Raw genomic sequence first — 26,261 nt, forward strand, 5'->3', positions numbered from 1 at the left:
AAATCTTTAAAGTTTTAACAATTTTCCAAAAAGGATAAACAAACATAAACAACAAAAAAACACACATAAGACAAGCAATATAGAAATCACCTTTATCAGGCAGTTGGATAGAACACAAATATAACGTTTTTAGACAACAAAACTATACCAGAAATTAAATAAAAACAGGAAAATATTATCATCTTAAAACAGAAAGGACATTGAAGGGGAAATAAAAAAGGGAAATGGGGAGAATTACATATCTAGAAAATCTATTAATAAAAAACTAAAACCATTTAGGATCCATTGTACCTTTGTTAGGGTTCCCATATAGGATCAAAGGTATGACTAAGAGTGTGAGACAGTTTGTCATTGACCATAATCCAATTCAACTTTGAAGTTAGGGGATCCCTAGGAATAGTATCCCCATTCCAAGCTTAAGCCAATGTTATACGAGCCGCCAGCAGAAAACGTTTGGCCCATTTTTATATATATTTGGGGAGTTGTTGGTAGAGACTATTAAAAAGAGCAGCTTCCTGAGATTTTTCAATCCCAATCTGTGTAATTGAGGAGAGAAGAATAAAAGTTTTTGACCAATAGGTTTTGGCTGTGGGACAAGACCACCAAATGTGCTCCGTTGAACCTCTTGCACCACACACTCTAAAACAGAAGGGGGAAGCAGAGGGCTTGTATTTGGTAATTCTCTCTGGGACTAAATACCAGCGTAAGAGCACTTTGTAATTTGCTTCAACCAACGAGGAATTGATGGACACTTTTGACAGGAAATGGGCTAAATCACTCCCCTCCTCCAACTCCCAAGTCTTACCCAGATCTACTTCCCATGCATGATGTAGGAGAGTTTTGCGCTGCATAAATAAGATAATTTTCTCCCTTAGTGTCTGCTATAAATCTGCACAAGCTCTCGAATGACGTAGAGCGGATAGGAGGGACACCTGATCTGAGTTTGGAACTTACAAATGATTTCATTTGAAATGATTTTCAATCATTTTAACTTTCTGAAATACTTCACTTCCCAAAAGCTCCCTTTTACTGCATAAGTATTGAAAACTTAGCATTCCTCCTACATCTATTATATCTCGTAATTGTAGGAAACCTTTTTCAATCCACCATCTAAATCTATGTCTATCTTTACCTGGAGAAAAATTCAGGGTTGTCCCATAGGGATGTTAATGGAGTGTGCAGAGATGTTAGTTTGGGATGGGGTCATAATTTGTCCCACACCGAGAAAGAGTAAGCTAAAGGGGGACACCTTATTCCTGGTCTAATGTGGTCCACTATGTGGTAAAGAATCGATTGATGCCGTTGGAGTGGACAGTGCTTCTAATTTAACCCATTGGGGTTTGGCTCCTTGTATATTACACATGGAAGTTTGTGCTATGTGGGCTGCTTTAGCATATTGATATAGAAGAGGTGCCCCTAAACCACCATGAGAGCGTACTGTGTATAGGGTGGCTTTTTGAATTCTGCTCCTCTTCCCTCCCCAGATGAAATTTAATATTTGAGTTTGAAGCTGATTTATTGCTGGACTAGATACCGCTTTTGGGAGAGTACGGAAGAGATACATAATTCTTAGGAGCACATTCATTTTTACAGTGGCTATCATTCCGAACCACGAGGGTGGAGATTTGGACCATTTCTGTAGATCAGATGCAATCTTTCTAAAAAGGAAAATTCGGAAAATTAGCCTGATAAAGCGTTTGATATGTTGGAGTCCTTATGGAGTCCTTCAACTTATGTTAAAGTTGGGTTCCCTGGTATTTTAGCAATTTTTCGCCCCATTGAAAGTCAAAAGTGACTTTGATTAGGTCTACCTGCTCCGCTAATAAAATAACGTTGAGCGCTTGTGATTTGGAGCTATTAACCCATAATTGCGGGACTTTGGCAAACAAATTTAACAATTTGAAGAGATTTAGGAAGCAACACAAGAGGGTATGTCACATACAATAGTATGTCATCAGCTAAAAGGGCACATTTGTGTTCGACCTACCCACATCAGATGCCTCTAATGTCTTTGCTAGAGCGGATGGAAATTGAAAGTGGCCTTCAACAGCAAGGGAGAGAGAGGACAGCCTTGTCGAGTGCCTTTCCTAATAGCTGTAAGTGGAGATAGATGACCCCCGAACGAAATTCTGGCTGTTGGCATGTCGTATAAGGCTTTCAATAGATTAGTGAAAAATGTCCTAAACCCCATCTTGTCCAATAGGTGAAATAAATATTGCCATGACAGACTAAAGACAACGGCATGGCTTCTCTTTTAGGGCCTTGGTCCCAATTAGTATGCAGTAATGAAATTAATAGACCTTCTTGTTTGGTCCAGAGCTTGTCTATGTTGGAAAAAGCACACCTGGTTCGGATGTATATAGACCCCCAAAACAGAATTAAGACGCCTAGCTAAGATTTTAGTTAATATTTTAGGATCACAGTAAATTAGGGAAATTATTCTATAGTTGGGAACTTCCGTTGGATCTTTACCCAGTTTGGGGATGACACTAATGAATGCTCTGTTTGCGTCAGGAAGCAAAGCGTTACTGTCCCTTGTATAATTAAAATACTCTATTAGATGTGGGACTAAACTTGACCTGAAAGTTTTATAATAAATATTAGAAAAACTATCCGGACCAGGTGCGGTATTAGATTTGAGAAGTTTGAGAACTTTTAAGGTTTCCTCTGTAGTAAATGGCTTTTCCAACAGCTCTTTGTGCTTTCTCTTTAACTTGGAAATGACAATCTCTAAAAAATTGCACCGCCTCTAAACTATCCCACTTTTCTACTTTACCATAAAGTTTATCATAGAAAGCTTGAAATTCTTTCATAATGTTGACAGGGTTCTGGGTCAGTCTACCGTCTTTAAACTTAATATTGGGAAAAGTGTGCATTTTCGTTATTGGATTAGATTTGTTGGCTAATAATCTACCTGGATTATCACTTTAAGTAAAAAATTTATGGGCACCCCACCAAAGAGATTTTTCTGTCTTCATGGTAAGCATTAAACAACTTCTGTATGTGTTTTTTCAATTTAAGGACGAAGGTCTAATTGTGGATTCATTTTATGTTAAAGTAGAATGGCATTGTATTCTTTGAGTTTATTTCTCTCTTTAAACTGGACCCTTACTTAATAATTTCTCCTCTAATAGTCTCCTTGTTTGCTTCCCAATTATTAGCTGGAGAAGTATCATCCACTTTTGTTATATAGATGGCACTTGTTATATTCATAAAAAAAATTCTGATTAGATTTTCCAGTTCTGCCTGAACTGCAGGGTGCAAAATGAAACTCTCATTTAGTCTCCATCCATATGAAAAATAATGAATTTTCAAGCCTTTCAGATGTACTAAGATCGGATCATGATCTGACCAAGGAATCAAAAGAATGCATGCTCTAGTAACCATAGGTGCCATACTAGCAGGCTTGAAGATGATCAATTCTGGAGTACTGATTGTGAGCTACAGAATGGTACATGTAATCTCTGGAAGAGGGGTTCATCTCTCTCCAAATAAAATCATATTGTTTCAAAAGCAAAGATAGTCTATGACTCTTTCTAGGGGGGTGCCTGTACCTTGGTTTACTTGTTTTATCCAGGATTTGGTCAAGTGCCAAATTCGAATCTCCCAACAGTATTAAAGTGCCCTTGGCTCTAGAATGAACCTCTTTCAAAAACTTGTGAAATAAATCCAATTGAACCTCATTGGGCTCATAATAAGACACTACAGTGAGAATATTTCCTTCAATGGACCCCTGCACTATCAAGAATCTCCCCAACGGATCTTTAAACACTTTCATACAATTAAAGTTAAGGCTTTTAGCGAAGCACAACATTGGACTACACTTCTTTTTTTTATCGGAGTGTGCTACAAAAAAGAGATTGTAACAATATCAACTTTAAGCAAATTATAATATTTGAAAGCCTTCGACCTTTTGAGCGGGGAGTTTAGACCCTGAACAGTATCGGTGAGAATTTTCAGTTGGCCAAGCAACTTCTTGTACAAGGAACGACCCCTCTATGTGCGACTTGCAGATGGCTCTACCATCAAGACTGGACCAGTTACATTGAAGACAGTTCCCCTTTTCATAACTATACAATCGGGGCATCAGGAGCTTTTAGGTTTCGATGTGATACCCTCTCCACTCTTTCCCGTTATCCTGGGTATACCATGGTTGCAGGCCCATAATCCCTGTAATAACTGGTCCACTGGCGAAGTGACTTTTGCATCTACGTATTGCCAGTAGTGCTGTTTCCCAAGGTGCAACTAGCTACTGTGCTTGGATACAGAGAATAAAGGGCTCATTCCTCTTCCTTACCTTCCTTACCATGACTTTTTGGACATTTTTGACAAGAAGGGGGCTGACACCTTTCACCCTCATCGTATTTATGACTTTTGCCTGGAGTGGTGATTATGTATTTATCCTCTCTCTGAACCCCAACTTATTACCCTAAAGGAGTACATTGATGAATACCTGAAGAAGGGATTCATCTGGCCTTCTACTTCACCTGCAGGGGCCGGCATATTTTTTGTGCAAAAGAAGGATGGTACTCTCCGTCCTTGCATAGATTTCCGGTATCTTACCAAGGTGACAATCAAGAACCGTTATCCTTTGCCCCTAATTCCAGAACTTGTGCAGAGGTTGTGCACAGCCAAAGTTTTCACCAAGCTGGACCTGCGAGGAGCCTATAATCTAGTAAGGGTTCAGGAGGGAGACGAATGGAAGACAGCATTCGGAACCTGCTTTGGTCACTTTAAATATGTCGTCATGCCTTTTGGGCTCTGCAATGCCCCTGCTATCTTTCAGCACTTCGTAAATTACATCTTTTGTGATTTTCTAGACATATTTCTGGTAGTCTACCTCAATGACATTCTGATCTTCTCTTCATCCTTAGCATAGAAACCATGTCAAAAAGTTCCTAGGTCGCCTCCGCGTTCATGAACTATATGCCAAGCCAGTGAAATGTGAATTTGAGAGACCATCCAGTTTCTTGGTCTTATCATTTCCACCCAGGGGATCGCCATGGATCCTGAGAAGGTATCAGCAGTAGTGGAGTGGCCAGCACCAACCAACCAAAAAGGTGATTAGTGATTTTTGGGGTTTGCTAACTTCTATCAGAAATTTATTAGGGGTTCTCCGCTATTGTGTCCCCTCTAACAAAGCTCACGAGCCCACACGTGAAGGTCTTCTTCTGGATGCCTAAGGCTCAGTCTGCCTTTGACTGACTAAAGGGGTTTTTCACATCCGCTCCCATTCTGAGACTTTGGGACCCTTTGTCCTAGAAGTAGACGTATCAGAATCCGTGGTCAGGGCCATCTTGTCACAATACTTTGGACCCAAGGCTCCGTTGCATCCTGTCTCTTCCTTCTCCCGGAAGATGAGCCCCGCTGAAAGGAACTATGACATCGGTGACCGAGAATTGCTGGCCATTAAGTCCGCTCTTGAGGAATGGCGTTACCTTTTGGAGGGAGCCGCACATCCTATTCTAATATTCACGGATCACTATAATCTGGAATACCTGAAAAAGGTCAAAAGGCTTAACCCTCGCCAAGCCCATTGGGCTCTTTTCTTTTCCCGCTTTGATTTTCATGTGACCTTCCACCCTGGGGCAAAAAATTGCACACCTACTCAGTCAAACCAAACCTCACCAGACCAGGTGATTTTTTTTATTGCATGAGGGGAAGAATTTTGTTCCCGAAACACTCCGGCTTGCCGCTTTAGGAGCTTGTCATGACAACCTGCTGGTAGGTCATTTTGGAGTGTCCAAGACTCTAAATCTCGTACAGCGGACCTGTTGGTGGCCAGAGCTTCCCCAGGATTGTAAGTCGTTTGTCTCCTCGTGTGTCACCTATGCCCGTTCCAAGAGTATAAGAGTTAAACCATGGGGGTTACTTAGACCCTTGCCCATCCCAAACCGGCCTTGGAGCATGCTATCTATGGACTTCATTGTGGAACTTCCCCCTTCAGGGGTGTACAACTCCATCTTTCTAGTGGTTGATAGACTCACTAAAATGGCTCATTTTATCCCAATGAAGGGGACACTCTCTGCCGCAGCGACAGCTGAGACAATTCTAAGTGACATAGTTAATCTCCATGGAATTCCAGACAAGTTTGTATCTGATAGATGGCTGCAATTCACCTCCAAATTCTGGCAAGAAATCTGCAATAAGCTTTGTATAAAAAGTCTGGCTATCATCCTCAAAGTAATGGTGAAACGGAGAGAACCAATCAAACCCTGGAACAAGCTGTTTTTCAGCTTCTTCACATGACAACTGGGTCTCCATTCAGCCACTTCTCAGTCACCAATTTTTGCAAACTATGGATTTCATCCTACCTCGATCCCAAATTGCCCTGTTAAGTCTTCAGTTCCGGAGGTTCAAGATCGTGTCACTTTAATCTCGGACAATTTGAAGAGAATAAAGCTGGAGAATAAGAGGAAAGCTGACAAGAAGAGGCGGTCTTGTCCTGAATTTAGGCCTGGGGACTTTGTCTGGCTATCCACTGCCAACCTGAGACTTCGCTGCCCCTCTAGGAAGTTGGGCCCCAAGTTTATTGGTCCTTTCCCTGTCTCGAAGGTAATCAACCCGGTGGCTGTTCGACTTACGCTGCCCGACTCCTTGAAGATCCATCCAGTATTTCATGTGTCTTGCTTGAAATCAGCTGTACTGAGTTCTTTGGCTGGCAGATCCTCTCAACCACCTCCTCCAGTATTTTTTGAATCCAGGCCATCCTGAATTCTAGGTCAGGGAGCCGTCTTCAGTACCTAGTTAAATGGAAGGGTTTCGGTCCAGGGGACAATTCCTGGGAGCCTCCTGGTAATGTTCATGCCACCCGCTTTTCATCGGGCATACCCAGATAAACCAGGCCCCTGGGGTCACCTGGAGGTTGCCCTTAAGGGTGGGGCACTGTCACATGACCTGTTGGTTCCCACAGCGGCCCCCGCTAAACCGTTCTGCTGCATCTCGTGCCTGTGTACCATACCGAGCTACCAAACACAGCACTCACTCTGTCTCTGCTTACAGAACCAACAGCACTTCCTGTTCCGCTCACACTGACACAGCACAGGGAGGAGGAGCTCCTTAAAAGGGCAGAGGCTAATTAGTCTCAGCAGTAATGGAAGCTGATGTTGTGACTTTGCACCAGCTACCTTGATACTCTGCTCGTGATTCCTTTGATTTCTGGCCTGATGTGTGCCTGGAACCTGACTCTGCCTGTCAGCCGCCTGCCCTGACCTGTGGCTGGAACCTGACCTTGCCTGTCTGCCGCCTGCCCTGACCTGTGCCTGGAACCTGACCTTGCCTGTCTGCCGCCTGCCCTGACCTGTGCCTGGAACCTGACCTTGCCTGTCTGCCGCCTGCCCTGACCTGCGCCTAGAACCTGACTTTGCCTGTCTGCTGCCTGCCCTGACCTCTGCTTGGAACCCAACTTTGCCTGTTTGGCACCTCCCATGACCTGTGCCTGGAACCCTGACCTTTCCTGTCTGCGGCCTGCCCTGTGCCTGGAACTGGACTGTATCCGCCTGCCACCTGTCTCTACACTGAGGTTGCTCAAGCCTTCCTCCTCAGGTAGTGTGATCCCAAGTGTCACGACCTGGTGACCCCCAGCAGCAAAGAGCCCAGTAGCCTTCTGGCTAGCGGCCATCACCCCTTGCGGGGTGCCCTGGTGAAGACCTGGTGTCACTTAGACTCTGTGCCTTGGGTGATCCCGTGCTACCTGCCTGAGGAGATCCTGACATGTTGTAAATAGTATGGTTTCACTATTATGTCACGTGGGGGGCCACCTGGTTTAGGGGCAGCTAGAGCACGATGGACCCGGTCCAACTCAAGACGAGATTCTGGGACATCTGGGAGAATAGATTGACACCCTCAGAAACAGAGTGATATTCAGAAAGGGAATACCTTTGCTACAGTTTTCCAACCATAGCACCACCATCAAGCCTCTTGCTGCAGATGCCTTCCATATCATTTAAAGTATCTGCTTTGAGGCTACCTTGTAACTGACTTATGGTATCACTCCTCTTCTGAATTCCTTACTCAGGCAATTAACTTACCTGCTCTGAGGCTACCTTTTAATTGACCTGTGGTATCAATCAATTTTTGGTCTTCTCACTCAGACAATAAACTTGTACAATATAATGCTCATTAGCCTATTCAGGCGAAATGCATTGGGACACACTATATCACCCTTCTACATCCACTACAGACATTAAGTCAGAAAGTACCTTATCGAGTATACTTAGTTCCCCCCTTCCTGGAATGTATACAAGGGCACGAACAACTCATGTTATTGTTTTCATTTATATTTTTAGTTATATTATGGTATTAAATGTGTGTTGTATGCTGTGAATTTAACTCACTATATAAAATTAGCCTATAAAACCCTGTCTTCTCTTTTTTTGTATTCATCTGATAAATCTGGGGTAGGCACTAAAATTTCAATTTACGGGTAGATAGACCTTTTATCTTTCTTTTGTTTTCTATTGAATAAATGAAAAAATATATATATTGAATAAATTTAGTTTTTTCTATTTTTTACCTGTGTAATTTTTTTAATAGATAAAAACTGTTCATTACATTTCAATAGTATGCTTATTTGACAGCATTATAATCTCCTATGCAGTCTTCTTTTTCTCAGCTATGTATAATGAGTTTTATTCCCATTTCACTTTGCTAGGCCTAATGGTCCTACACATTCTTCGATATTCTAAAATAATTCTATTCGATAAAAGCCTAGGTAGACATATGTATGCACATGAATGTATAGACTGCATTTGTCTTTTTTTTTCTTTAATGTGGCGGAAAGGAACAATGTCCCCAAAAACTGAGCGTGTGGTTTGCCTATGTAAGTTTACTTTATTAAAGGGCCTGCCAGCTCCCTCACTGCTCTGTTTAGCCACTGGGAGCAATGGAAAATTAGACCTTCATAAGCTGTGACTTTTTGCTCAATCTCCTTTCTCAGACATTCAGAACTGAATGTCTGAGTGGCCAATTCATGCAAGAGAGGCAGTCATTGCTGCCCTATATACATAGAAGTGCTGGGTGATTCCCTACACTCTTGGCTGCCAAATGGAGAGGCAGTGGAACAACTTTTAAAGTGAAATAGTTGATTTTCCCTAAATAGGGAAAGCCCAGGTTTGCTTTAGCAATAAAGAAAATGGTGATGAAGGTGAAAAATTACCTTAAATTGTTTAATTTATTTTTAGGGAGCTGTAGGACTGACTGGTCCTAGGGGAGTGGTTGGAAGACAAGGCCAAGAGGGTCATCTTGGACCAGATGGTATGCCAGGGAAAGATGGCACTCTTGGAATAAAAGTAAGTGTGCATAGTCCTAGCCTTGTACAGCAAGAACACTGAACATAATATATTTCTATGTAACCCAAAATAAATGTTCCTTTTCAGGGAGAACAAGGAGATGATGGGGAAATTGGCCCTGATGGCATGTCTGGAAAACGAGGAAACACTGGCGTTCCAGGTTTACCTGGGGCTCAGGGACCCATAGGAATCAGGGTAAGGTTGCCAAGCTCACACCAGGAATATGTTCTGTGTAATGTGGATACATTCTGATTATGACTGGATATTATTAATGACTTAAAATGTAAGATTCCAGGTATAATATTCAAAATAACCCTTGGTGCTGAGAACTTGCCATTGCTTATGCACTCCAGAGGCAGTGACACCTGTTAGGCTTAGGAGTTTTATGTCTTTGTGGGTCCGAACAGTTGGGGGTCCTAAAGTGACTCGGGGTAAAATGGGGGTAAACTGCTCTATATGTAAAGTGCAGGCACCTGAACAGCCTACCAAACCCTTTGTCATGGCCAAGTGCTAGGCTGTTCTGATCAGCAATATACTGGGTAGCAATGGAGCTAGCCTTTACACATTCCTATTGGATCATTGGTTAACCTTGCAGCCCAATATTAATGTGCAGGTAGTAAGAAGCAGAAGCATGCTCATTTTCTATTATAAAATGTCTGGCCATTTTACCTATTTGCATTTTTGTTAAATTAGTTGCTGGGAAACATTTTTATGAGGAAAATGAAAATTAAGAATAGAGAAAGACAAATATGCCCAGTAAGACAAATATGCTTACCATATACTGGCACCCCAAATTTTTTATTTGCTAAATCTTGGAGCTAGAGGCATAAAGGAGGGTCCAAGAATATTACTGCACAATGTTTATGTTAGAATAATGACTTTTAGTTTGTTCAGCCTGAACAAACAGATCTACTCTACTGGTTAAATATAATGGTGTATGGTACTTTGACCTGTTTCATACATATGTTAACCCTCATGGACACCTGCTTTGCTCTCTTGTCATTTGCAAAGGCTCTCCAACTTTCTCCTAGACAGGATAAGTTCAATTAGGTATAAGCTTAGGTATTTGTATGTCTACCTTACTGGTCCAGGTGGAGTCAATGTCAGAATTATGTTAAGTGTTAAACAAACATTACAAGGTTTGCCAGGTTTAAATTGGTCATGTGACCCAGGAAGAGCCAGAGTTTCATTGTTGGTGTTATTTATCTAAAAATTTGAGTGTTACAGAATACCCCAAAAAATTTAAGAGGTTGTTGTTCCTTACAGCTTTTGTATTTGTTGCCCTCTAGTGTATTATGCATGCTACACATGGGGAATCCTGTTTTACTAGGATTGCATTTAATTCTATTGCTGTTGGAAAGTTCATTCAATTCCTCATGTTACCTCCATGAAGAACTGGCAATAGGATGAAATGATTTGTTTCTGTCTACATTTAGAATATTTCATGGGTAAACTGCTTTGGTGCCAAAAGAAAGTTGTAAAAGTGCATGTCAGTTATCTGGCTCATTCAGTTCTTTGTGTGGATTTTGGTTCAAGCTATTGTGCGCCGCAATCAACAGGATATTTTATGTAGAAGCACAAGAAATTGGAAAAATATTAAAGTAGCTGAGAGTCTCCTTGGATGTATATGAGTATACAGACTTATTATATTCATTACATGCTTGTTTTTTGTAGTTCTGACTATATTAGTAGAAATAATTATCTAATTTATTTGTTTCCTGGTGATCACGCCATGTAGGCCATTTTCTGTTGCCAGGTACTTTTCTGCATTGTTTGTCATGTGGAAACTATAGGCTAATATGTTGGCATTTAATGCATTGGCATGTGCATTGTGATTGCTAGAGCTGTGCTCCCCCTTCCTCACTCCCTCTCATTAAACAGGGAGTGTAAAACAGCTCGGCTGTTTATTAATTTTTATTGTTTTTATATCTCGGGGCATTTTACAATGTATAAGGAATATTTCTAAAAATAACTAGTCACTTTTTGTTTGTGCATATTCTATAGTTATAGTTGCTGACCTTTACATGTTTGGAAAGCAGTACATAAGTTGTGTGCCAGCCTATAGACAGTGCTAAGTATTATTTCATCATAGCAGAGTTACTGATTTTGTATGATTGTTCCACACCTGCTTTACTTTAGCCGTACAATACGTGGCACTGTATAATGACCAAGGCTGAAAAGATTAATACTTAGAATTGGTCTGCTCATTGTATACCAGCAAGACTGACTAAATATTTTACATTTAATAATTAAATAAAAAAAAATGTAATTATAATACTTGTTACTCTCCCACATCACTTAGGTGATGCAGAGTATTTCTAATATAATTTCTATGACTTGTTATAACTTATTCTTTTATAACTATTTATCTGTGTTTTCTAGGGAGAAAGGGGACTACCCGGGGAAGTTGGGGTACCAGGAAAAAGTGGCAATGAAGGCGTCGTTGGACTTCCAGGTGCCAAAGGAGAGCCAGGATTGAAAGGCCAGCCGGTGGGAAATACTTATGATATAACCTCAGATTTACCAGAATGTGAACAATTTATATATAATTTATTGATTACAGTACCCAGGAGATATTCATTTTTGACACCCTTTTTAGCTTAGCATTTAGGATATGACTCTAAATCCAAGGACCTACAATAATCCTAAGGTAAAGGGGGGCAACTCTTAATCTCTCAGACCCATTCTAAAATCATGGCAACTCTTCAGCTTTAGGATTCTTATGAAAAAAAAAGAGAACACTCACCATCTACTGTGGCATTGCAATCTTATATCTGAACCAGGAGATATTCCATCACTTTTACTGGCCAGTGTAATTCTGCACGGAGGGGGGATAACACAGAAGCAAGTGAGCTATTTCTGTTTCTGGGTGGTTACCAACACTGACAGGACAGCTAATGTGACGTGGTCCTTAAATGCAAATTACACATTCCTAAACTTCTCCCAACAATTGCGTCTATTAATAAATGCATGCAAATAGTTAATGCTGAAGAGCCCTAGTGGGAATACATACATATTTTATGGGGAAGCCTGCACATGATTGAACTTTTAGACTTTTGCATTAGCCCAACTACTGAAAATTTGCCTAAGCATGGAGGCTGCAACTTCTGACTATTTCTTTAAAAAATTCCGGTTGCCAGGCTGGTATACTTACCGTCTCAACTTAACATGTCAAGCCAGTGACCAGGTATAAGGATTCATATAAAGTTTTAGGCCAATGACTCACAAAGCAGTAAATCCAAAATGTCAGCCTAACATTTGGTGGTTAGCATTTTTGAAAGGAGCTATAGCCACCACCAAAGACCCCAAGTCACCTGCATTGTAGACATTACAACACACAAGGTATAACCTGCATCATGCCCTTCTGTTAAAAACTACCTGATCATGTTTCACAGCCATTCTAAATGAATGGAATGCCTTACAACAATGCATGAAATTCCACACATTAACAGACATGTGGTAACTCTGACCAGTGTGAATAGGCTCTGAGTATTCCACAGTTCCATGCAGTTAAATGCAGATAGTTTTGTGAGTTTATTGTTAAAAAAAACTTTCAATGTTATTATTATCTCTTCAATTCTACATCCCTACTGCAGGGACATACATTCCTCTTTTCACAAACAGTTGTAAAGGAGGATGTTCCTGTATTTAGGAACTCCACTGATAAGCAAATAAATGCCCTCCTTAGATCTTAGATCTTTGGTTCCTGGACCCAGTTCTTATTGCAACCTTGCTTTGTCAAACCATGGCAGTAGGGGAAAATTAGTTTAAACAATATCTTTAAACAAAATATTCTTTAAACAATACCTTAGTTACACTAAGGCTGCAAACACGTCCAATAATTGTCGTTGGAAAGGATGTTTAATGGCCCCTCTTGAAGTTTCAGAGGATCTGACTGATTTCTATATCATTGGATCTCATTCTGGAAAGTTATATCACCCGAATGCAGTTGGCTATAGCCACTTTGTTAATGTTGATCACTCATATGGGAGGAACAGGTTCTCACGTGTTGTCTTGAAAGTTACCTTGGTTCCTGTTCTTCATAGGACTTCACATTCTAGCCTTGTTTTCAAGACTCCTCCCAGGAGTAAACAGGGATCCTGCAAGGGCCAGGATTTCCCATTCCATATTGTTCTACTGTTCTCATAAGCCAGAACATTATCCTTTAGTTCTTTGCCAGGCTAGTTTCACAGGTAACATTCTCCCTTTGCTGTGGTCTAAGTAGTCTACCTCTCGGTTTTAATTAAGGTTTCCCATGCCATTTGGGTGATTTAGGTAGAATTTTTTTCCAACCTTATCGTATTTAAGTTGGGGTTACCCCTTGCTTTCATTGTACAATGCATCTGTGTTTGTTCCTGTTTTTTTCTGACGTCAGGCTCCTATATTTTTTTTTAAATTTTGCCACCAGGTCTTTTCTGTTTTTTTTTTTTCTCTGCAAAGTGGAAGTTGCACACTAATTTAAGCTTCAGGTGTAAGATCCTTCAGGCTTCTCTTAAGCTTCAGACAATCCCTTTTCTTGAATCTGTTAAAGTTTGCTGACTGTGTTGCATACCTCTAAGTTGGAGAACATTTAGATGTGGCATGGACACAAAGCTTCCTGTGTCTCCTAATGTACAAGAAAGAAAAAAACTCACTCACCAACAAATCCTTTTCTTGAAGTTTATTGAAGAACACAGATCTTTTCCCTCTGTTTTTGATCATGTTTGCTATTTGCTGCAAAACTAAAGCATGCTGGTATTAGGAGAGGTTACCTTTTGCTGGCCTACAGTATTTTTTTTTTTTTGCCAGTATCCTTTCCTTTCTGTGTACACGTGTCCCTGTGTCATGTAAAGAATTTTACTGTACATACAAAAAATCCTGTTTTTGCAGTGTTGTTTTTTATTTATTTTTACATCTTGGAGGTGACATATTTTTTTAGCCACAGGCTTAAAAAAATCTGGAGGTTTCCTTTATTTTTTGATTAGTATATTTTTATTGGAGGGTGCAGAGAGTGTAGAATGAGTATAGATCAACACATGATAAATTCTTTTTAAAAAATTAATAAATTGCTTCATAATAGCCCAGAGAAATGTACCAGAATTGTGATAAGAACAGCCATATTCAATTAGGCTGACATTTTATGTATTAAAATAAAATGTGCTACAGTTAACTAGGTAACAGGACAATAACACTTTCTGGTCTAAAAGCCCAACAAAAAAACCTAATCATTGACGCTGGTATGTTCTATGACGAACATCATCAGATTTTTCAGGGTAATCTGTTCAAGTGCTTACAAGATTAAATTATTGAGACTGGCTTTGTGCGTCTAGAGGATTTTTTCTTTAATTTTTGTGCTTTGTCTGTTTCTGTTTATCGTTTTCTTTATTTCTGACAGTGTATATTCTTTCCTAATTGTGTCTTTTAGGGTGACTCTGGTGAGGCTGGATTCCCTGGCATAGCTGGTCTTTTTGGACCAAAGGTACCCATTCTGTAATCTCTGGCAACTTTCAAGCTTCAGAAAATTCCAATGTGCACTTTTTATAAAACATGTCCCCAAGCACCCCTAAATAACTGTACTTTTTAGATTTCTTCTGATGACACAAATAAGCAAGCTTCCAGATGGAAGGACTGTGGTTGGTCTGGTGGGTGGCAGCTTTGCCTGCTGGTAATTGTGGGTTTGGACTGGTTGTACTTCTACAAAAGGGCAGGAGAAAAGTCTGTGGGCACTCCATACCAAAGATTGATCACCATAACCAATTATTATTTGTACCTTTAATTTCCAACAGGGACCTCCGGGTGACATTGGATATAAGGGCATTCAGGGACCGAAAGGACCTCCCGGCTTAATGGTGAGTCATTTCTAGCAATCAGATCAGCTGGTCTGGCACCATATTCCAAATGAAGGCTTTATAAAATCTGGTTCATTGATTATCATGGTGTATTTATTCTAAATTACAAGGTGCCATAAAATTATGCTCATAGAGGAAATTCATAAATACAGGCATAAGGCTGCTGTCATAGGCATGCAAGGATAATCATTGGCTCTGATGCTTGAGTTGTGCGATTGAGCCGTGATTTGTGGATAATGTGTGTCTTGCTCATGCATTTGCACAATATTCCTATTTGATGTTTAAAGAGGGTTACGGTAAATATAAGCAATTTAGGGTGTCTGCCAAGAAGCATTAGTCTTACTTTACATGTTTTTTATATGTAATTTTAATTTTTGGTAGCTGCTGGATGGGGGACTCCATTGGTGTGTTTTGTGCCATGTTCCCAGATCTGCAATTTTGCTATAGCCATTTTGAATGGTCCTCACTATTCCTGCTATTTTTTTTTGTAATGGAAAATGTAACAGAAGTTATAGAGTGGAAGTCTCAATGTTGAAGTAACAAAATCTTTCAGTGAGTTTGTCAGCTTACACACTTGCATTGTGGCACTTTAAGCAATGAGCAAATATTGCTGCCACCTTGTTCATATATAAAATCACTTTTTTACAAAGGAGGTTTATAAAAGCAGGTTTTTTAAAACTTAACCTCCTTGGCGGTAACCCCAAGCCTAGTTCGGGGTAAAAAAACTTGCTAAAAGCGTTTACCCCGAACTAGGTAGGTCGGGGTAGCTAAAAATAGAATCAAGCGTTGCTTACCTGGTGCCGCTGGCATCCTCCAGTGTGCTGTCACCGGCAGAGTTCTCCAGCGTCAATGCCCGTCTCCAGCGTCGAATGCCTGTCTTCTCAGTCGGATCCCTGTCTTCTCCTTCCCTCGGTGTTCGCGTATGTCTCCCTTGACAATTCCTGATGACAACGGTACGTCGGTGTGTGCACCCGTAGACGTGGTGGGAAATTCAGATATTTTGTATTGGATTCAATCCAATCCAAAACAAAATAATACAAATTAAACACAAAGTAATTGAAATATTTTTTTTTTTTTATTATAGATCTGTAACTTACTGAAATATGTCCAAACAAGAGTCTAGGTCTGCATACAATAAAATTTGAAACACACAATCATGTAAAAAAAAATGTATTAGATAATAAAGTTAAATAAAAAATAATTTTGGTTGAATAGGTCACTATTCATTTTGACTGCTATTTGGTCGAATAATGCATATTTATTCGGGTGAACGAATGAGATTCCCACTGTCCCTAGAGTGGCGGTGGGCCCTGAGACGTAGTGTGAATGGCTGTGTTACTCCTCCTACTCTTACTGCTGCCGCCTGCCCACTGCCCAGTACCCAGCTCTAGATGCCAGACTAGACTCAAGCTCAACAGGGTCTTCTTTCCCCGCTGATTCCGCTAAACCTGTTCCCTTTCATTCGGTTTCGCTACATAGTAGGTAGGGACAGATTGGAATCTCGTTCATCCATTCACGTCTCCAATAGCTGCAGCTTCGTCACTGTCCATATAGGTGATGGCCTCAACCTCCAATGCCGTCCTTGCTCCATCTCAGGGCACACCGCCTCCTCATGCTGTTACTTCTGCCACCTGCCCAGTACCCAGCTCTAGATGCCAGTTACCAATGCTGTCCACGCTCCGTCTCAGAGCGCACCACCTCCTCTTCCTGCTGTTCCTGCTGCGCGCCCCAGGCTTGATCAGTGTGAGCCATCAGGATGCTCGAGTGGGTGGCATCTTTAACCTGGCAGCGCAGCTCGAAGCGAAAGTGGAAGTGCATGTCAATCGCATCCAATTGGTGCAAATCTGCCAGTGTGGCGCTGTAGAAATTCCCTTCTATGATGTCCCAGCGCACATTAGGAATTGGGTACTCTTGCACTTCACCAGCTTTAAATCCAACAGACATGGACATGTTGCATATCCCGGACATTTAGGGCTCAGCACCTTGGTGAGCCGAAAAAACAGGTGGTCCAGGTTGGTTTTGTACATTTGCAGTAATTGCTCATGATACCTGATAACATCCTATATACACGAGTTGATGATGACAACGTCTGGCTGACAACACTCTCTATGTACTCCGAAGAGACATGGGTCAGGAAATAGAACCGTACAAGGTGGTGGTCAGTTCTGTAATGATGCACTTGGCAGTAAATTATGCTATTGTGCATTTCACCCAGAGATCCCCCAAAGTGTCGTTTCAGCTTCCCTTTCATCTTCTCAGTCTGAAACTCATCATTCTGCAGTATTTTCACAAGATCCTTGTTGACAGGTCTTTGAATGGAGTCTCCCAGGACGGCCACATACTTGTTGTGGAGAAGTCACCGGACGTCTGCTGAGCTCCATAACTTCATGGCTCATGTGGTCATCAGGACCTCTCGATTCCCGTTAAACATACTGGTGTCTCCCATCTCATCCCATCGACATATACAGAGGGACTGCTGTCCCACTTCCCTGTTCCGGGGTAACATACACAGAAATTCCGTCTGATAAAGCTTGGTACCGATGGATGAAGCAGAAGACGTGGCCTTCCACATTCAATCCCAAATTTAGCTCTAGATGCCAGTTACTAATGCCTTCCACACTCCTTCTCCGGGCCTGCTATCGAGTGAAAGCCCATGAAAGGGAACGGGGCTTGGCAGAATCAGCGTGGAAAGAAAGCCCTGATGAGCTTAAGTCTAGTCTGGCATCTAGAGCTGGGTACTGGGCAGTGGGCAGGCAGCAGCAGTAATAGCAGGAAGAGTAGGCGGTGGGCCCTGAGAAGTGTGGATGGCATTGTTAACTGGCATCTAGAGATGGGTACTGGGAGGAGGAGGCAGTAGGCCCTGAGACAGAGCAAGGACTGTAGGGGACTGCCTTTTCCTATCTGCTAGCTGTAACTTTGTAAAATGCAGCATGTACAGCGTTGTTAACTGGCATCTACAGCTGGGTACTGGGCATGCGGCAGCAGTAACAGCAGGAGGAAAAGGTGGTGGGCTCTGTGACAAAGTGTGGAAGGCATTACTAACTGGCCTCTAGAGTAGGGTACTGGGTAGGCGGCAGCATCAGTAACAGCAGAAGAAGGAGGCGGTGGGTTCTGAGACAAAGTTTGGATGGCATTAGTAACTGGCATCTAGAGTTGGGTACTGGGAGAGTGGCAGCATCAGTTAAAGCAGGAGGAGGAGGCGGTGGGGCCTGAGAAGTGTGGATAGCATTGTTAACAGTCATTTTGAGCTGGGTACTGGGAGGAGCAGATGGTGGGCCCTGAAACGGAGCAAGGACGGCATTATTGTTTGAGGCCACCACCTATATGGACAGTGTAGAAACTTTAGCTACTGGAGACATTGCTGTGTAGGGGTCTTCCTTTTCCTGTCTGAAAATGCGGCATGTACAGCGTTAACTGGCATCTACAGCTGGGTACTGGGCAGGCGGCAGCAGTAACAGCAGGAGGAAGAGATGGTGGGCTCTGAGACAAAGTGTGGACGGCATTAGTAATTGACATCTAGAGTTGGGTACTGGACAGCAGCAGTAACAGCATGAGGAGGAAGCATTTACCACTGAGACGGAGTGTGTACGACATTAGTAATTGGCATCTAGAGTTGGGTACTAGGCAGGCAGCAGCACTAACAGCATGATTCGAAGGCGGTGGGCCCTGAGACGAAGTGTGGACGGCATTAGTATCTGGCATCTAGAGTTTGGTACTGGGCAGACGGCAGCATCATTTACAGCAGGAGGAGGAGGCGGTGGGCTCTGAGATGGAGTGTGGACGGCATTAGTATCTGGCATCTACAGTCGAGTACTGGGCAGGCTGCAGCATCAGTTACAGGAGGAGGTGGTGGGCTCTGAGACAGACTGTGGATGGCATTAGTATCTGGCATCTGGAGTTTGTTAGTGGGCAGGCGGCAGCATCACTTACAGCAGGAGGAGGCGGTGGGCTCTGAGACGGAGTGTGGACGGCATTAGTATCTGGCATCAAGAGTTTGGTACTAGGTAGACGGCAGTATCATTTACAATAGGAGGAGGAGGGGGTGGGCTCTGGGATGGAGTGTGTACGGCATTAGTATCTGGCATCTAAAATTGGGTACTGGCCAGGCGGCAGCATCATTTACAGCAGGAGGAGGAGGAGGAGGTGGGCTCTGAGACGGAGTGTGGACGGCATTAGCATCTGGGATCTGAAGTCGGGTACTGGGCAGACGGCAGCATCATTTACAGCAGGAGGAGGAGGTGGGCTCTGAGACGGAGTGTGGACGGCATTAGCATCTGGGATCTTAAGTCGGGTACTGGGCAGACGGCAGCATCATTTACAGCAGCAGGAGGAGGAGGCGGTGGGCTCTGAGACAGAGCGTGGACGGCATTAGTATCTGGCATCTAGAGTTGAGTACTGGGCAGGTGGCAGCGTCATTTACAGCAAGAGGAGGAAGGTGGTGGGCTCTGAGACGAAATGTGGACGGCATTAGAATCTGGCATCTACAGTCGGGTACTGGGCAGGCGGCAGCATCATTTACAGCAGGAGGAGCAGGAGGTAGTGGGCTCTGAGACGGAGCGTGAACGGCATTAGTATCTGGCATCTAGAGTCGGGTACTGGGCAATCTGGCATCTAGTGTTGGGTACTAGGCAGGTGGCAGCATCATTTACAGCAGGAGGAGGAGGTGGTGGGCTCTGAGACGGAGCGTGGACGGCATTAGTATCTTGCATCTAGAGTTGGTTACTGGGAAGGCTGCAGCAGTAACAGCAGGATTAGGAGGCGGTGGGCCCTGTGAAGGAGCGTGGACCGCATTGGAGGTTGATGCCATCACCTCTATGGACAGTGTAGAAGCTGTAGCTAATTGAGACATGAATGGATTGTGGAGTGAAACCACATAAAAGGGAATGGGCTTGGTGGAATCTGCGGGGAATTACAATCATTTGTGGATATCTAGCAAGTGCTATCACAGTTAAATATCTGTATTTGTTTCATATAAATACATACATTTTTATGGGTTTTAGAAAACATACCAAGTGCTATCAGAATAAAATATCTGTTTTTTTTTTGAGAAAAATATATAATTTTTTTATGGCCTTTTGGATAGATACTAACTACCAAGTGCTCTTAGAGTTAAATTATCTGTATTGTTTGTAGATTAATACATCAATTTTTATGGCTTTATGGGATATATAGCAAAGTGGGATCAGAACTAAAGATCTGTATTTTCTGTAAAGAAATATGGATTTTTTATGGTCTTTTGGATCGATACCAAGTGCTATCAGAATAAAATATCTAGATTTCTGGGAGAGAAATTTTTATGGCTTTGGAGATATATAGCAAAGTGGGATCAGAAAAAAATATTTGTATTTTTTATAGAGAAATACCGAAATGTTTATGGGTTTTAGGATAGATACCAAGTGCTATCATAATAAAATCTTTTTTTTTTCTTTTTCTTTCAGAAATGCAGAAATTTTTCTGTTTATTTTGAGAGATTGCAAGTGGTATAAGAATTCAATATCTGTATTTTTTTACAGAAATACAGAAATTTTTATGGAATTTTTATTAGATAACAAGTGGTATCAGAATGAAAAATCTCTATTTTTTACAGAAATACATAGATTTTTCATTTTTTTTTATAATTTTATCATAATTGATAATTTATCATAATTTATGCTAACTCTTGCAACCTATCAAAATAAACAGAAAATTTTCTGTTTTTCTGTAAAAAATTACAGATTTTTAATTTAGATACCACTTGCTATTTATAACAAAAGCCAAATAAATGTTTGTATTTCTGTAAAAAAATACAGATATTCAATTCTGATACCACTTGCAATCTATCAAAATAAACAGAAAAAAATTCTTTATTTCTGTAAAAAAGATAGATATTTAATTCTGATACCACTTGCTATCCATCAAAATAAACAGAAAAAAAATCTGTATTTTTGTAAAGAAAATACAGATATTTAATTCTGATATCACTTCCCATCTATTAATATAAACAGAAAAAATTATGTAAAAAATACAGATATTTATGTATTTCTGTAAAAAAATACAGATATTTATTTCTGATACCACTTTCTATCAAAAAAGCCATAAAAATGTCTGTATTTCTGTAAAAAAAATACATATATTTAATTCTGATACCACTTGCAATCTATCAAAAAGCCATAAAAAGTTCTGTATTTCTGTAAAAAAAGAAATACAGATATTTAATTCTGATACCACATCCAAACTATCTAAATAAACAGAGAATTTCTGTATTTCTGTAAAAAAAATACAGATATTTAATTCTAATACCACTTGCTGTCAAAAAAACACCATAAAAATGTCTGTATTTCTGTAAAATAATACAGATATTTAATTCTGATACCCCTTGCTATCCATCAAAAAAGCCATAAAAATTTCTGTAAAAAATACAGATATTTAATTCTGGTACCACTTCCAATCTATCAAAATAAACAGAAAAAAATCTGTATTTCTGTAAAAAAATACAGATGTTTAATTCTGGTACCACTTCCAATCTATCAAAAAAACCATAAAAATTTCTGTATTTCTGTAAAAAATATACAGATATTTATTTATGATACCATTTGCAATCCATCAAAATGAACAGAAAAATTTCTGTACAAAAATACATCATTCTGATACCACTTGCTATGAATCAAAAAAGCCTTAAAGTCTTCTGTATTTCTTAAAAAAAAAATACTGATATTTATTTTTGATATTACTTGCTATCTATCCAAATGGACAGAAAAATGTATGTATTTTTCTTCTAAAAATACAAATATTTATTTATGAATCACAAAGGCCTATTACAAGTGATATAGGCCTCAAAGTAAATAGAGGCAGAGGGCCCTGAGGGAGGTGCTTGGTAAAAAAAAATAGCCAGTTACACAGCTCCATTGCTGTGTGTCTGTCTCTCAGTACAAGTGTGATACTGTGCACGCAGTCAGTGAGGGTACCCTGCCTCTGGCTGCGTGTATGTAACACACTGACTGACTATTTATCTATCTATCTATCTATCTATCTATCTATCTATCTATCTATCTATCTATCTATCTATCAATGTATCTATCTATCTATCTATCTATCTATCTATCTATCTATCTATCTATCAATGTATCTATCTATCTAGCTAATTGTGAAACACTCTACCTATCTGAGTACCGTAGATTTCAGGACTGCACCAGTACAGTACAATCCAACAATCTTTCTGACTAATAGTGTGAGTGTGACACAGTCTACCAAAGTAAAGCACTTTTTTTCACTTTGACAAAGCAAGCCAAGCAGCACATAAAGGTTGTGATGCTAGCAAATCTCTGTCAGGAGTGGTAAATGCAGGCACGCCCTGGCCTTATATAGGCCAATCGGCTGCCTGCCACAAAGAACATGAAGGGGAGCAACCCTGCTGTTATTGGAGGGCCCTAGGCATTGTGGGTGGGTTCAAATCAGGGCTTCGAATCCATGAAAATTCAGGTCAGGTCCACCAGAATTGGAACGGTCATATTCGGCTTGATCATTAGGACGACCCAAATTCGATCAACAACACTAATAAAAAACACAAAAATCAGCTTTAAACAGCTTTGCTCCAAGAGAGGGGAGGAGAGGAAAAAAATCTGGAAGGAAACCCGGCTCTACTGCCTCGAATATGACATTGGACTCTGTGCTGCCCCGTTTTCAAATTTACCACACTAGGGAGGTGTTTTAGAATAATATAGTACTTTACAATATACAGAGTTATTGCTTTTTCAGAATTTTCAGTATTTTTGATTTATTTATGCATTTTTGTTTAAGCTCATTTTTGTGTTTTTTAATTAATTTTATTATTAAATTTATTTATTTATTTTTAAATGATTGTGTGTTTCAAACATTATTATATTTAGGATATCTACTAGACCCTTGTTTTGACATATTTCAGTAAGTTACAGGTCTACATTATAAAAAATATTTTCATGAAAAACAGTGTACCGCTTTTGGTACAGAAATCTAGACATCAGTGAAACGCCCAGGAGGTTAATGAAAATAATGAGATCTTTTACGTTAAAAACTCTTTTACATGCATAACTTAATTTAAAAAAACATTGAAAATATTGTACTTTTCTCTTAAATAAGTGCCAATTCTTGAATTCCTTTGTGGAATTTACCTTTAGCTAATTTCTGATTTGAGGCATTGTTATTGCGTGCAAACAGCATGACAAACACCCCGCAGTGAGTCTGTGTTTATCTGTACTAGTCAGACTGAACTCCATTTTTCTGGATTAAACTAGTTTTATTCTGGTATTTAAATGTGATTATATCTTCTACATATAAAAGAACTTTCAGATATTAACATGATAGTTTTTAACAGAATTCTTTAAATTTACAAATGATACGAATTTATAAATAGCTTTATCCCATAGTTTCTGTTTACTGTTGTATTAATTCAGCTTTTGTTTCCCTACCTAAGGGTAATGAGGGAGTAATAGGACCAATGGGAATTGTAGGACCCGCAGGAAACCCAGTAAGTTTTTTGTTTTGTTTTTTTAACAATTTGTGTTCTTTAAACTGTAACCCTTTTTTATTCACTTTAACACTTTAAAAAGTCTATGCATTATTAACTTCCCATGTCTCCCCTCTACTATTCACTGAAAGGAATTAATTGATGGAAATAGGGGAGCATGTGCTACTCCCATCCCTCTCACATGTCCATGTTGGTACTAAACTCTGTGCAAACTAGGATTGACATAAATGAATGGCAAGTATAAACTGTTGCAGGGGCTGGCTTTACAGCACACTTTAATAAAGTTGGCCATATTAAAGATGCATTGCATCACACACTATACAAGAGTCTCTATTTTTATGTAAAAGCTTGCTAGAAGTGTCTAAGAGATACATGCATTTTGAAACACAGCACACATATTCTTTATAGTGCTCTTATCTGACCCAAGTTATCCCTCCCTCCCTAGATACATAGTTACCTTAATCTAACCGTCATGGACACTGGTGTTGTGTTACATCATTAGTTTTAACAGAGTAAAATGGGGGCCATTTCCTTTGAATATATTTATTTAGGACACAGCTGCCATTTGATTGAGGCAAGTATTTATCTCAGGAGGGGTAGGTTTTACAACTTCAGATCAAGCATATAGAAATATAAAAGTTTCTTTGAACTTTTTCTTATAGTGGTGCATAACTGTGCATTACTCATACAGAAATAATTTCATAACTTTGTCACCCTTCTTGCTACCTGTAATTGGTTATATGACTTCCAAGTGTCTAGCAGCCAGTATTTTTGAGGATCCTTCGCTACTTTACATGTATGTTGTGGAGGAGTTGCATTTTCACTGACAACATACCTATTTTGGCCTTAGACAGAGCCAATGGATGTCAGAGACAATGGATTATCAGCCTTTCTTTGTCATCCAATTGAATGCAGTTCTTCCTTTGGATAAGGAAAAGCAATCAACCAGAAGGGACTTTTTACTTCCAGGAACCATGCCACATCCATCGCAACCACAGTCACAACCATATTTAGTTGAGAGCATTTGGAAGCATGGTTGAGCTTTCAGCAGAACCCTGCAGTCAACTGCAAGTATGAAATGGCCTTTGCTGACATCTCTGTGACTTGCACTGTGTGTGCAGCACTGCAAAAGTTGTGTGTGATATATAAATACAACATGATAAGAAGAATTTCAGACATTGTTGTCAAACCACACGGTTGACAGCTTCTGGACACAATGCAAAATGCTGCTCTGTGGCCAGGAAAAGCAAAAGTCACTGCCTGAAACAAGTTTTGTATGAGGCCTCGACTACAGTGTTCAGATGTTCAGACTTCAAAAAGTAACATCTTGCATTAGCAAATTGTGCAGCCTCATGCAAAAACAAGGTCGCGTCTCCCATTCACTTAAATAGGAGAGTTTGGGACTCGGCTCGCAGCAGGTCTGAAATGACCCTAAAAATATCAATATTGACCACTGCTCAGTGAGAAGAGAGGCTGAACAATCATTTTGCAGCCAGAATGTAAGTAGCTGCTGAAAAGGGTGGACTAATGCAGTATTTTCTGCTTTGTTTTTTTTCTGCTTTGACCCTTTCTGATACAGTTTATGTATAGATAAATAGGCATATTAGGATAGGAAACTAAACACAGTATCACCGTGTGTCTACAAAATGTGGAAAACAAATTTACTAGAGTGTACTAAAATTGACTTATTGTTATTATATGTTATTATATGTGTATCCTTTTCAATCTAACAATTTCAAGCTTTTAGTCTGACTGCTGCCAGCTGGAATAATCATATTCAGACTTCAAAGAAAGTCCCATAAATAGGAACTTGATAATATGGTTTCCTCTTAATTTTTGTGTGAACTTGTTGTGCGTGGTGTACACACCTCTCCGTTCCATCTGTCCATGTAAGGAACGTAAGGAATCCACCAGCCAATTATCACCATTGCTGGCAGAGGAACACCACCAATTTAGCGCTAATGATATTAACACCCAAATCTGTCACAGATAGTATCGTACACAAACCACTCATTTTACATTTTGTCTTCTTACAGGGGCCAATTGGAGACAGAGGAACACAAGGCGACATGGTAAGAAAAGCTTGAAAATCTACTAAAATGTTTGTACTTTTGTGGAGCCAGAATGTAGTTCCTGATAAACTCCTTACCACTTGCAATCTGTTAATTAAAATTTCTCAACACAATGCCGACACTGTGCAGCTGCCTGTGTTCAGTTGTGACTCTCACTAACAGTATGGGTCCCCACTGACTGTCAGGAACCATTTAGAGTTGTACCGAATTATGTTATCACTATTTGAGCTTTTGACTTAATAATCACTTGTGTACTACAGATTTCATGGATGAAAACTTCTTATGTGGGTACATTTTTGTAACGTGATAACTCTTGGATAGCATCTTATTACTGAAAGGTATTAATTGATTGAAAAAAAAATATATAAAATATGTAAAACAAAGTATTTTCATTGTCTTTTTGCTCAACCTCTATTTAAAACACAGTAAGGTATGTTTTCTAATAAAGCTGTGCACCAAGAAAAAAGCCTATATATCCTTTAACTCTAAAAATTATAAAGTTGTGTAGATTAGGCAAAGGGATTTTTGTTAGGTTAACCAGCACATGATGACATTGCTGACTTTGGCCTGAGAATCTTTGCATTATTGG

The 26,261-nt window shown here is 40.2% G+C and overlaps 1 protein-coding gene and 1 long non-coding RNA gene across 3 annotated transcripts in view; one reads left to right on the forward strand and one right to left on the reverse strand.

Annotated features, from left to right (window-relative positions):
• Window positions 1-26,261, reverse strand: part of LOC140343731 (uncharacterized) — a 554,400-nt gene that overhangs the window by 418,110 nt on the left and 110,029 nt on the right. The gene's annotated exons all lie outside the window — the stretch shown is intronic.
• COL27A1 (collagen type XXVII alpha 1 chain) overlaps window positions 1-26,261 on the forward strand; it is a 273,626-nt gene that overhangs the window by 231,685 nt on the left and 15,680 nt on the right. For both annotated transcript variants that reach the window (XM_072430586.1, XM_072430585.1), the window contains 7 exons: window positions 9,183-9,290; window positions 9,378-9,485; window positions 11,673-11,780; window positions 14,695-14,748; window positions 15,056-15,118; window positions 23,547-23,600; window positions 25,637-25,672. In XM_072430586.1, the coding sequence (XP_072286687.1) occupies window positions 9,183-9,290; window positions 9,378-9,485; window positions 11,673-11,780; window positions 14,695-14,748; window positions 15,056-15,118; window positions 23,547-23,600; window positions 25,637-25,672 (531 nt within the window). The remainder of the gene's footprint in view (window positions 1-9,182; window positions 9,291-9,377; window positions 9,486-11,672; window positions 11,781-14,694; window positions 14,749-15,055; window positions 15,119-23,546; window positions 23,601-25,636; window positions 25,673-26,261) is intronic.

This window comes from Pyxicephalus adspersus, chromosome Z (genome assembly GCF_032062135.1).
Source record: "Pyxicephalus adspersus chromosome Z, UCB_Pads_2.0, whole genome shotgun sequence".
NCBI classification, from domain to species: Eukaryota; Metazoa; Chordata; class Amphibia; order Anura; family Pyxicephalidae; genus Pyxicephalus; species Pyxicephalus adspersus.